The sequence below is a fragment of the Mastomys coucha genome, unplaced genomic scaffold (genome assembly GCF_008632895.1).
Source record: "Mastomys coucha isolate ucsf_1 unplaced genomic scaffold, UCSF_Mcou_1 pScaffold7, whole genome shotgun sequence".
Lineage (NCBI taxonomy): Eukaryota > Metazoa > Chordata > Mammalia > Rodentia > Muridae > Mastomys > Mastomys coucha.
This window is the reverse complement of record NW_022196913.1, coordinates 29,073,281-29,086,651: the sequence shown is the minus strand read 5'-3', so window position 1 is coordinate 29,086,651 and position 13,371 is coordinate 29,073,281. Positions and strand designations below refer to the sequence as shown.

The 13,371-nt window shown below is 44.5% G+C and overlaps 1 protein-coding gene across 3 annotated transcripts in view; it reads right to left on the bottom strand.

Moving 5' to 3' along the window:
- The window catches only part of Kiaa0319 (KIAA0319 ortholog), a 65,223-nt gene that overhangs the window by 25,465 nt on the left and 26,387 nt on the right, over positions 1-13,371 (bottom strand). Inside the window, exons 8-14 of one of the 3 annotated variants that reach the window (XM_031359025.1) lie at positions 13,251-13,343; positions 11,346-11,478; positions 10,515-10,743; positions 5,369-5,492; positions 3,291-3,423; positions 1,755-1,903; positions 625-776 (exon numbers count right to left, since the gene is read on the bottom strand). In XM_031359025.1, the coding sequence (XP_031214885.1) occupies positions 625-776; positions 1,755-1,903; positions 3,291-3,423; positions 5,369-5,492; positions 10,515-10,743; positions 11,346-11,478; positions 13,251-13,343 (1,013 nt within the window). Of the gene's footprint in view, positions 1-624; positions 777-1,754; positions 1,904-3,290; positions 3,424-5,368; positions 5,493-7,084; positions 7,336-10,514; positions 10,744-11,345; positions 11,479-13,250; positions 13,344-13,371 lie in introns of those variants that run through there. The other 2 variants (XM_031359026.1, XM_031359027.1) reach the window with 2 other exon arrangements.

Here is a 13,371-nt window from a genome sequence, read left to right as displayed (position 1 = left end):
ACATTGTGACATCATGGTATCATCTACAAATGTGTTGGGTTGCATTTACAGCTATGATAGGACACAAGTGGGGCACACCCTCATGCTTTGCTGTCCTACCCGAAGTCAGATCAGGAAATGGTCTTCAGCTTTGCTCAAACCTATCAGCAGCCTGGAGCCTCCAGCCCTCGGCACAGCCAAACCCAAGAGGCCTACACATCTTATCTGGGAGATGAAACAGTGGGGTACAAGTTGCATGCTCAAGCTCTAATCTGCAATGTGATCTAAAGTTAGAACTTAGAAGGAGATAATTAAGTTACATGAGGCTACAGGCGTGGGGCCCGACCCACTGGATTGGTGCCCTTATAAAGAAGACATGAGAGCAGTCCCCTGTCTCATCCCTCCTTTCTCACCCCAGCTACAGGAAGATGTAAGTAGATAGCCATCCAGGATCCAGAAAGAGATCCCTTACAAAGTTAAACTGGCTGGCACCTTGGCACTGGTTTTCCAGGCTTCAGAATTATAAGAAAATAATTTTCTGTAGTTTAAGCTCCCCACCCCTACCCCATGATCTTTGTCACAGCAGACTGCACTGATCAATCAGGATGCAGTGTACATAGCTGAGGGACACTGCCCGTTACTCACTCCAGCAGCTGGACTCTGGCCATCCCGGATCCACAGATAGGACACAATTCCTCGGTCATCAGTAGACCTTGAACCATCCAAAGTAATGGAATTATTGGGAAGTATAAGAACATGTCTGCCACCAGCCTGGGCTCTGGGAGGACTATTATTTTCTAAGTCAGACATAGCAAAAACAAAAGGAAAGAAATTGATTTAAAACACTAGCGATGGCATGTCATAAAACACGCACAACTGTTACATCCTGCAGCCAAGGTTGTTTAGATGGCCCAAAGCACTGTTTTCTACCCCAAACAGACATTGAGCAGTTCTCGGTGCAATGGGAAGACAGACAAAAGCAAGTAATTTTACTGAAAGTTGTACAATAAAAACTGCTAGGGATGGACAGTGATGGAGTGCTTGCCTAACATACTGGAAGCCCTCAGGCCAGCCCCCAACATCGAATAAAACCAAGCATGATGCTGCATGCTTGTAATCCCATCGGGCAAGAGGACCAGAAGTTTAAAACTTGTCTTTTAAAAGGTGGGGAGGGGATATATGTGTGCCAACTAAATGGCCTAGTGGGTAAAGGTGCTTGTCACCAAAGCTAATGAACCCACATGGTAAACAGAAAGAATTGATTCCTGAAGGTTCTCCTCTGATCTCTCTCTCTCTCTCTCTCTCTCTCTCTCTCTCTCTCTCTCTCTCTCTGTCACACACACTCACATGTGGCAAGCACACTCTCCTCCTGCACATAAACATGAACAATAAATAAAAAACACATTAAAAAGTTTTTAATCTTGAACTATAAAAAATAAAGTTACACAACCTGAGTGCACTTCTGCTCTTGGTCTTCTGAGAAAGCAGAGCGCTGCGCAGAACTGGCTCTTCTATGGCCAGGGTCACAGCAGAGTGAACTGCTCAGCAAACAAAAAGCAACACTTTCCCTGCAGAGAATGTTGGCTCACGGCTTCCTCCTCTACACACTCCCTCAACCAGACAGAACTTAACTGAAGCCATGCCGGGGGAAGGGTTGCCCATTCTGGGCAGAGCTCAGTCAGGTGTGAACACCAACATTAACACCAAGATTGCTCGTAATCACTGGGGACCTGGGAGGCTGGAAGGCACAGCAGGCTCACACCATATCCACTCACCCTTCTTCACAGCCACAGTGAGGGTGGACGTGCTGCTCAGACCCTGCTGGTCTCTCACGGTTAACCGGAAGTGGTAGGTACCCACCTGAAGCCCGGTGACAGTGGCTATAGCTTTGTCCACATTCTCCATCTCTACTGCACTGGGGCCTCTGCAAAATGGGGATGTGTGGACAAAAGGTGGGGCGTGAGATCTGTGCCCTAGCAAATGCCTCCACTTCTGCCTGTAGTGACCATCTGATCTTCCATGGAGTTCTAAGATAGCTTTATATGCACATGTGTCGTCTAGCTTGGCATGAGGGTCGAAGCTAAACAAACAAAATGTGCTGGGTTCTGAGGAAAGGTTTGTTTTTTCATTCTTTTTTCTTTTTTAATTGAGATGCCACTGAAAAGATCTCTTTAGAAAATAAAACCTTAGAAACTGTTCATTTTCTTTCTTTCTTCCTTTTCTTTCCTTTCTTCCCTTTCTTTTCTTTCCTTTCTTTCTTTCTTTCTTTCTTTTTCTTTTGTTTTTTAGATAGAGTCTCACCATTGTAGCCCAGGCTAGCCTTGAATGAGCTTTCTGCTTCAGCCTCCTACATGCTGAGATTACAGGTGTGCACCACCATACCCAACCTCCCATTTCTTCTTTGGATGAACTCAGTTGCTTTCTCATCTTGCTTCAGGGCATGCATAGAAGAGAAAGGCATGAGCCAGACGATCTGCCATTATGTCTAGTCAGCAAGTCCCTAGACTTGGTTATTAGACAGAAGCAGGGTTGTGAATACAAAGCCTCCTCCTGTCTAGGTAACCTTAACTATTTGGTCTCACTGGTTTCTTCAAGCTTGAGTTTTTCAGCTTTAAGATGGGGATGATCTAGCCCACTGTGGTGGCACATGCCTTTAGTCCCAGTACTTGGGAAGTAGAGGATAGTCAGAGGCAGGTGGACCTCTGGGAGCTGAAGGCCAGCCTGGTCTACATAAAGAGTTTCAGATCAGTCAGAACTACACAGTAAAACTCTGTCTCAAAATAAACCAAAAAATAAGAATGATCCAGTTGCCTCTTCAGAAGCCATGCAGTATTGAGACGAGTTGGTAAAAGCTCAGGAAATGTTACATGAATTTCACCTGAACTCTGTACATCTGTTACATGCTGGTTAGGTGCAGACAGACTGCACACAGCTTTCACTGCATCTCTTTTACCAGGGGGTTCACCTCATACCAAGCCAGCCCCATGCAGCTATTCTGGGCTCCACTTCCCTCTACTGCCAACCCATGTCCATCTTCCCCACAACACTACCCTCTTTTGTTTGAGTTGGGATGGGGGTCTTACTAGGTAGCTTAGGCTAGCCTTTAACTCAAGAGTTTCCTATCCAAGTGCAAGGATTATGGGCACAGACCACCATGCCTATAATACATATTTTTATCAATAAGGCCCAGTTACTCTTTGCTTAAATCTTGACTCCTCAACAAGTTCAAGCTGCTGTTCAATGCAATCCTCCAGGGAAGGAGTGCTGTCAGTCATTGCTGACACAGCCTCGGAACTGAGCAGACACACTACCTGATGTGCTCCCAGTGGTAGCAGACAATGCCATGATCGTCACTGCTCCGGCTCCCATCCAGTGTAGCACTCTGCACCGGGAAAATCAGCTCCTTATCAGGGCCTGCCACGGCCACCGGAGCCTGGTTGTTCTCTAGAGTTGCAGACATTCAAGAGAGGAAAGAAGAAAAGGGGGAAGGGAAGCAGGAAGGAGGGAGGATGAGAAGAATGAGGGAAAGGAGGAATGGAAGGAGAAAGGAAGTAAAAAGGAGGGAAGGTAAGAGGGGGAAGGGAGGGAATAAGGAGGAAGGGAAGGAAGGGAAAAAGAAAAAGAGGAGAGAAAAGAGGGAACCGAAATCAGTGTGTTAGGCTTTTGCCTCGGTAGCCCCACTGTCTAGCTCAGCACCTGCTAAGTAGCTAATGTTGAAAGTATTTCAGTTTGAGGCTGGAGAGAAAACTCAGTGCGTAAGACTAGGGCTACTCTTCCAGAGGACCTGGATTCAGTTCCCTGTACCCACATGATGGCTCACAACTGTCTGTGACTCCAGTTCCTATGCCTCCTTCTGGCCTTCACAGACATTCATGCAAGTCAATATGGTTCACAGACATTGTGCAAGCAAACACCTAAGCACATAAAAATAAATATTTTAATGAAGGAGAATATTTCAGCTGAATGTTGGAAGAAAGAAAAAGAAATAAAGTATCAGTTGTGGTGTTTTGTTTTGTTTTGTTTTTTATAAATAGCTACTATTTCTGCTTCCAAAAAAAAGCCACATCGCACAGCCATTAGCACTAGGCTGTCCCCTCTTTCCCTCACTGTCCTCCTCAGTAGGCATAGTGGCTTCCTGAATTCCTGAAGCCCTTAATGAGAGCCCCGCCCCCCAGTGAGCCACCTCATTCCAATCCTGGCCCCCACAGGCCTAGTTCTAGCTTTTCCTGCAGGCATACTGTTTTGTTTCATTTCCAGCTCTTCAATATGGCTTTCTTCCTGTGGCTTCTGGGAATCTGGTCCCCTTTCTTTTTTCTTTTTATTTTGTAAAGATTTATTTATTTTATTTATATGTATAAGCATACTGTTGCTGCCTTCACACACACCACAAGATGGCATTGGATGCCCATTAGAGATGGTTGTGAGCCACCATGTGGTATTGAACTGGGAATAGAACTCAGGACCTCTGGAAGTGCAATCACTGCTCTTAACTGCTGAGCCACCTATCCCGTGGTCCCCTCTTTCTGAACACCTTTCTTCTTGCCCTCCACTTCCCACCCTTCTCCTCCTGATCATCTGCCATGAGTGCGGCCACTGGGACCCTAGTAAAAGCTATCTGTGGATCCAAGTGCTCTGTAGGTGTGCTTCATGTGGGCACTTACTGTGCGCCTGAATAGCTTCACGTCACTACACATGCACTTGCCACAGCCCTGGAAGGGGTAGAGGCCGAGGCTATCTTTAATTCCACATCCCCAAGGTCTGGCTCAGAGCACCTTTAACATCTTAGCTGAATCAGTTAATGGAGAAAACAAATTAGTTGTCTTTCAGTTGAGACCATGCCCATCACCAGCGTACCAGGCAATGGTATGGAAACAGCAAGCCTATTATAGAGAAGTTTTGAAGCCAAGACCATTGTAAGCAAGGTGTGGCTGCCTACCTGTGCCTCTCCTGAAGGCTAGGGTAGCAGAGCCCTGGGTTTTTATAAGACTAATAAGTGATTGGAACCTGGATTAATTTCCTGCCTGTCTGACTGCATATGAGTGTCAGGCCACACAGTCAGCCAGTCACCTCAAGATGCCCTGGAACTCTCCCAAGGTGGGTTTGACAGGCATAGGAGTTACCATACAACAAGTCAGAGACACATGTGGTATTGATGACGTCTCTCATTTTATCTTCTGTACTATGGTTTAGAGACACATGACGAGATGCAGACCGCCAAAAAAAAAATCAGTTCTATGGCACATGCGCTCTCCTATCCCTGACTTCCTGCCAGCTCAGGAACCTCAAGATACTACCACCAAGTCAGACAGACACATCTAAAGGCCAAGATTCCAGTTCAGTTATTTGTGCTTTCATCTCTGGGGTCAGATCTCATTTGCATCTCACCTACCAGCCCGGACAGTCACAGCGACCAGTGCAGTGGATCGCTGTCCTGAGGAATCCGTCACCGTCAGCTGAAACGTGTACTCTCCTTCCTGCAGCTCAGACAAGTGAAGGTATGGGGTCTGCGCTCCCTACACAGCAGCAAAAACGACAACAGAAAGACTATCAATAAAGAAGTACAAGGAAGCAGTGTACTATGACAGAGGCTCCTGGTTTTACTTAGTGCAACTCTGCTTGAACACAAGCTGGATGCAACGGCTTAGGCCTAACACACCAGCTACCTGGTGTCCTACTTAGACTTTTTTATTTTATTTTTTCCAATTTGACTCATGCTAGGGATATCTGGGAAGAGGGCACTGTACTTAAGAAGAATGTCTCTCAAATCAGCCTGTAGGCAAGTCCATGGGAGCATTGTCCTGATTAACCCAGCCCACTGTGGGTGGTGTTACCCCTAGGTAGGTGGTTCTCCATTGTATGAGAAAGCAGGCTGAGCAAGCCACAAGGAGCAAGCCAGTAAGTAGTGTTCCTCTGAGGCCTCTGCTTCCGTTCCTGTCTCCAGATTCCCATCTTGAGTTCCTGCCCTGACTTCCCTTAGTAATGGATCGAAACCTATGAAGTGAAGTAAAACTTTTTCTCCCCCACATTACCTTTAGTCATGGCCTTTATTACAGCAACAGAAAGCAAACAAAAGCTCTTGGGAAGCTGAAGCAAGAGGGTGGCAAATTCAAGGCCTGCCAGGGATACAGAGCAGGTTCAAAGCCCATCTGTGTAACTTGGGAAGACCCTAGCTCAACAATAAAAAGATAAAAATAGGGATAATGTTCAATGATGGAGTGCTTGCCTCGTATATGTGAGGGGCTAGCTTCAGTCCATGCAAAAATTAAAAGAGGAAAGGAAGGAGGAGAGTGTGGGGCACACACCTTTGAACCCAGCGCTTGGGAGGCAGGGATAGGCCGATCTCTTTGACTTTGAGGCCAGCTTGGTCCTACATAGTAAGACCCTGTGTCAAAAGAGGTCAGGGGAGAGGGAGAATAGGAGGGAAAGAGGAAAACTAAAACAGTATGAACCTAAGAAAATGTAATTTTGTGTCTGTTGTGTATCCTCATATCACTGAAAGAACATCATAAAGTTAATAAAACTTCCAGAAGCCAATAGAGCAGTGTCAAAACAGGGCCCTAGAACTGAGTCATGTAAAGATTCCTGAGGGCTTGTGAGAAAACTCCAAGAAACCAAGACATGAGTCTTGTGACCTCCATTTCTTCAAGAAAACACAGAATTGCTCTTGGGTTGTGTTTTTGTGCTCCTCCCCGGGGTATCAGATAGGAGTGAATTTACTTCAGGTGACTCGTGGCAACTGGCTATCGTTTCTTTATCCACCTCTATGGAAAACCCACTTTTGCCCCGTGCTGCTTGTTTGCCGTGTGCAGCTTGCCCTTGTGACTGTACACTTTACTCATGTGACTCCTGTTAACCCGATCGTATAGACCGTCTGATGCTCTGAATAAAGCTGGGTATTGTGTGAGACTATAGTCCGTCTCCTTTATCAGCTCCGTTCTCCCGGGGCCCACCGCCTCCCTACTGCCTCCCGGGGCCCACCACCTCTAGAGCAGTAAGCACAGCAGTATCTGCCGTGGTGTTACAGGAGTCCGTTCCTTCATCAATCAAGCCCACTTCTCAGGGTCTGCTCCTCAGAGACCACAGCAGGCGGCATGCGCGCACTCACCAAAAGCAGTTCGCAACGGCCAGCCATGAGAACAACTCAGATGCTTATCTGCAGGGGAATGCCTAACATAAGGATGCCAGTTTGAAAGAATGACAGTGATTCGTTGATACTAAAGTGAAAACTTCAGCCAGGCCTGCTAGTATATGCTGTCATTCCAGTCCTCGGAAGGTGGAAGGAGGAGGATGGGAGTTCCAGGTCACACCTGCCTACATAGTAAGTTCAAAGTAAGCCTGGGCTACATGAGACCCTGTTTTCATACAAACATACATATATACATACATACATACATACATACACACAAAGCAAGTTAGCCAGCCAGGTGGTGGTGGCAAGGCATATTTTTACTCCCAGCACCCAGGAGGCAGAGGCAGGGGGATCTCTGAGTTTGAGCACAGTGAGACATGTCTCAAAAAATAATTTTTTTTTTTTGTTTTTTTCGAAACAGGGTTTCTCTGTGTAGCCTGTCCTGGAACTCACTCTGTAGACCAGGCTGGCCTCGAACTCAGAAATCCACCTGTCTCTGCCTCCCAAGTTCTGGGATTAAAGGTGTACACCACCACTGCCAGGAAGAATTTTTTAATACTATAAGAAAAATCAAATTAAAATTTCAATGATGTGCTATGGTGTGGGTGTTGGAGCCCATGCCTCTAATCTCAGCACTCAGACAGCAGAGGCAGGTGGATTTCTTGAGTTGTTTGAAGTCAATATGGTTTACAGAGTGAGTTCCAGGACAATCTGGGCTACACAGCTTGTCTCAAAAACAATCCTCCCCCAAAAGATTTACTATGAAAAAATAATAAAATCACACAACAATATAAAGTCTATGACAGATATTGCAATCCATACATCTGCAGACACATCCAAAAACACAGGAAATGTTCTAAGACATATAGGCTCAAGTTATCAGTCATTATCTCCAATAAGGGGTTTTATGTAAGTTGTTATTCAAGGTATATTTTATTTTTTTAATATTTATTTGTATGTTTGGTTGGTTTGTTTTTTTGAGACAGGGTTTCTCTGTGTAAAAGAGCTCTGGCTATTCTGGAACTCAATTTGTAGGCCAGGCTAACCTTGAACTCACAGAGATCTGCCTCCCTCTGCCTCTGCCTCTCTACCTCTCTACCTTTCTGCCTCTCTCTCTGCCTCCCTGCCTCTCTGCCTCTGCCACCACCACTGCCCAGATTTTCTTCTTGTTGTTGTTTTGTTTTGTTTCGTTGTTTTTGAATCAGACTTTCGCTTACCCAGACTGACCCTGAACTTGCAATTCTCCTGTCTCAGCCTCTCAAGTAACTTGGATGACATGCCTCCAACACTAGGCCCAGCTAAAAGTATGTTTTTACTGCATCAAAATTCATTTAGATCTTTTTTTTTAACTATAAGAAGCAATTTGTAGAACTGAGGATATATTTCAGTGGGTAGAGTGTTTGCTTGGTATGTACAAAGCCCTGGGTTCATAAAACTGTAGTGAAAAAAAAAAAAAGAAAAAGAAATAAACTGTTTTTCAATACAGGAAAATAAAATAAAATAAAATAAAATAATTAAACTGTAGTGGCAAACATGTATTTCCCTAGCTCTCCAGAGGCAGAGGCAGGAGAATCAGAAGTTCAAGGTCATCCTTGTCTACACAGTGAGCTTCAGGCCCTGAGTACAAGACACAGCATCATCTCTTGGTGGTGAATGGACAAGCCCCACGTATCTGAGAGGGTAGTGTTGGAATTTCAAACCCCAATAAGCCATATAAAAGAACATGCAATCTTCCTATTATAAGTCTAGATTGGACAGATCTAACACTAGACCAACTTACTCTCCAGCTGTAAGACCCCTTGTTACTTGTGGTTTCTCCTGGCTAAGTGGTTTTGTTCCACCACGGCTTCTTCCTCCTCTTCTTCTGTCTTCTCTCCTTCCCTTTTCATCTTCTCCTCTTCTCTATCTGCCCTCACTCTCAAACCTCTAGCTCACCTTTCCCCTATACTGTCAAATGACAGGCTGTAGCCTTTATTAACCAGTTAAAATAGGGAGAAGATTCACAAGAGATCACATGACTACATGACCAACTACTTGTGGCGGGGTGAATGGGGGGACAATGAGAGGGTACGGGGGTAACTCCTCTTGAGGAAACAAAATTAACATCCAAATACAAACAACAGCAGGACAACCCACAACAGGAAGAGTTTTCTACATCAGCTTAATTGACGTGGGAAGCAGCACCCTAATACTGGGCAGTACCACTCCATGGGTGTGGGCCCTGGACAGCAGCAAGAGAACAAAGTGAGCTGTGCACCAGCATCATACCCCTCCTTCCTGACTGGGTGCAATGGAATTAAGTGCCTCAAATTTCTCCCACCATGACGGACTGTGCCCTCAAACTGTGAATCCAAATAAACACTTCCTTTCTTAAGTTGTCTCTCTTGGGTTTTTTGTCATAGAAATGAGACAAAGCCAAGCCAACAATCCACCTGGGCCATTAATTAAGTAACGGAAAGCCCAGTAACCTTGCTTGAGTAAGGAGACAGCTTACCCACAGCAAAGGTTTCAAAGTCATTGTGCCTTTAGACAAATGCACTTAAAAGTTTGAACGAGCTGATGAGATGGCTCAGCGTATAAGAGCACTGACTGCTCTTCTGAAGGTCCTGAGTTCAAATCCCAGCAACCACATGGTGGCTCACAACCACCCATAATGAGAGCCGACGCCCTCTTCTGGTACATCTGAAAGGTACTAAAAAGTCATCCCCAACAACTCCCAACAACCAGATGAAGGCTCACAACTATCTGGACAGCTACAGTGTGCACTCATATACATAAAATAAATAAATCTTTAAAAAAAAATTTGAACAGATTGGCAGGAGTTCATGTGGTAGAACATATGTCTAACATGCGCAAGGCCTCAGGTTTGATCCCTAGCACTCACCACACACCCACACACACATACCCAAATCACAAAGACATTCTTAAAAAAAAGAAATGAGTAGATGCTAGATGTAGCCAAGATAGTACAGGTTTCAGTAAATAGGCAAACAAAATAATAAATACTTTTATTTCTTTTTTTTTTTTCAACTGACCTGAATATCTAGTTGAAACAACAGGACTGACTGCTTGTGTGCTGGTCTGTGCTAACCTGCACATGTGTGAGCAAGAGATATAACTGGGGCAGATCTGTAAGGTCAGATGTTCTTCCGACCATTTTGTGGTCTGAGAAATTTATAAAATAGAATTTCTGATTTAACAACCTCCCTAAATCAAGAATAGATGAATGGATGATAAATGATAGACAGACAGACAAATACATACATACATACATACATACATACATACATACATGGATGATAGATAGATAGACAGACAGATGGCAAAAAGAAAAAAGAAAGAAAGAAAGAAAGAGAGAAAAAGAAATTGAGAGAAAGAAAGTCTACAGGCAGGATAGATGACTTGCCTGCAGGGCCATCTCCTTGCTCTCACCGCCAGGACCTGGGGACCACTCATAGAGGACAATCTGGTGGTCATCACTGCTCTGGTTCCCATTCAGAATGATGGTGTTTTGGGGCAAAATGATAGTCTGATTTGGCCCTGCATTGGCAACAGGTGGGTAGTCCACAGCGCCACGGATGATGAGGACTGCAGTGGTGGAGTTAGTAGCACCATCCGAGTCTGTGATAGTCAACCTATAAAGAGAGAAGGAAGCTCGTACATCCAAGAGTCTGCCACACCTGGAAGTGAGTGGTCACCTCAGCCTGCTCAGGCTAACCATTCCCAGAAGAGGCAAAAATAGAAACTTGAAAATGAGGCCAAAGAAAGCAAAGGGGGCAGAAGAATAGTTTCCTTTGCTTCTGTTGCCATAGGTTCATCTTATCTTGGAGTCGCATTATGGTTTAGCCTTTATGAATCTACTGGTCTCTGAGATGCTGAGTAGGAATTGTGTCCCCTCCAGGCAACCCGGAAGCTTCTCTAGACCACTCAGTTTATCCTAAGAGTGTTACCCAGCATAGCTCTCAAACCACAAACCAAACCCCTGGAACCTCTCCCATCACAACTTCAATCCAAGTTAAGAAAAAGGAAAAAAGGCTTAAAGGAGCATGCGAGTAGAAAAGACATTTAAAGACCATTCTGTTCAGAGTGCTCATTTTGAGGTCATGGACAAAGGGGAAAGATCTTACTTCCTTCTGCTTAGAGATACATTACTTTTATTTTTATACAAAGCATCGGTATCAAGAAATAGTCAAAAGAGAAGTCCTGGGTAAACACAATAAAGGTGGAACCCACTTGCCTAAAAGTGTAGTTACCAGGATCTAGGTTCGACAATTGTAAAACTGGGGTGTCAGCTGGAAACGCCTCTCCTAGGAAGGGCCCGTCAACTTCTTCCCAGTGGTAACTCACTATTTCAGTATCATCTGTACTTTCTACAAAGATGAAGAAAACAAAATCTAAAGTGAGTTATGGGGGATGTGAGATGAGAGCTTTATAACACACTGAACATTTAAATGCCTTTAGTATAAATAAACATTCACACAGATCTCAATGATATACATTATGTATCTCAGCTGTCTCCTAAGTTGTCAGCACTATTTTTCTAGATTTGCACAGGTAATGAGCAGGGTTGTTCTAACATGTTGAATATTTAAGAAGCAGATTGACAGATACTGTGGCACAGAATGTAGCCCCTCGAAATTCGGCTCCTACTCAACTTGACAACATGCTACCGACAGCTTCATATCGTAACTAAAGGTTCCTTTACCATATTAATGATTAAATATAAATCCAGAGAAAGAGACTGTGTTTTGCATGAAATTTCCCCTCTTAAAAGAGCAAAGCAGGGCGGGACTGAGATGGCTCAGCAGTTATAGGCACCTGTCAAGTTGAAGACCTGAGCTCAATTGCTGGGACCCACAGGTAGAAGAAGAGAATTGACTACCAAAAGCTGTCCTCTGAACAGATCAAGACCGCCAGTGCCTGGCCGCTGCCCATAGCATGAATTGTTTTTTTATAATTACACACTACATCTACAAAGGCATGGTGGGTTCAGTCTTCATATCACAAAAACAAATAAGTAATAAGAGAGAGCAACAATGTGCCATGTAGAACCATAGATTTAGAAGGAAGCTGACTTTTCATCAAATTCATTTAGGGAATAAGTTTATGTGTCCGACCAATGATCCTGTATGGTTTTTATATCTAAGCTAGTCTGAATCAAAAGATTTAAAAACTGTGAGGCCTTTTCTCATACAATCATCTCCACTTAAAGTGCCCTTTGTCAGCCAGGCATGGAGATACATGTGCCTATAATCCCAGCCCTTGAGAAGGGGTCAAAAGATCAATCAGCAGGTTAAGGTCAACCTTAAATACATAGCAAGTGTGGTAGCAGCCTGAGCTGTATGGGAAAGCAAGGAAGCAAACAAACGAGCAAATGTGCTGTATGTTCAAGAGGGAGAAAGGGGAGGATGTAGACGTGACACCGAATAGATACGAGCAGTCACATCGCTCACACGTCCACATCCATAGACTAGAAGACAGAGCAACCCTCGGGAGCAACGGACATAACCACACCTTCTCCCTCTCAGCCAGGCGTGGGATTAACTTTGTGACTGGATGAACAAAGTTAAAAACAGTTGCAGAGCACTTCACAGTGTTAAACCAAGCCCAGCGCTGGACACGTTGTTCTGGACACCCAAAGTTACACCACCCTCATCCTGGACTTAAAGAATAAACTCTAAATAAATTAGTAAAGTGAAGTACTACACACTGTCACTGAAGCCAACCTCATTCATATTGAAAAGCTCTGTCCAATTGCTAATATTACAACTGCTACAGGATTCACAAAAAGAATCATTAGCAATTATTTGAATTACAAGGCAAATATCTGACCTTAATGAACATTGTATTTGTTTGTTTGTAGTTTGTTTTAGACAGTGTCTCCTGTATCCCAGGCTGGCCTGGAACTCCCTAAGTCACTGAAGATGACCTTGAATTCCTGACCCTCCTGCCTTTGCCTCCCACTTGCTAGGCTCACGGGTATACTACCACGCCCAACTGGAAGCCGAAGAGCCTAGGACAGGAAGCTAAAAGAAACCCCAGTTTATCATGGTGTAACTGTAAGCCTTCTTGGCCCTGACACAAAGCACTCAAATCTGACAGGACAAACAAACAGAAACCACCGAACATGGAGGATACGCACGGCTGCCATCGATCAGGGCTGAGGTCAAAGGCACACTGAGCTCTTGTATCTGAGGAGAAACAATAGCTACAGGTGGCTGATTGATTCTTGCAGCTGTGGGACAAAAAAAAAAAAGACAGCA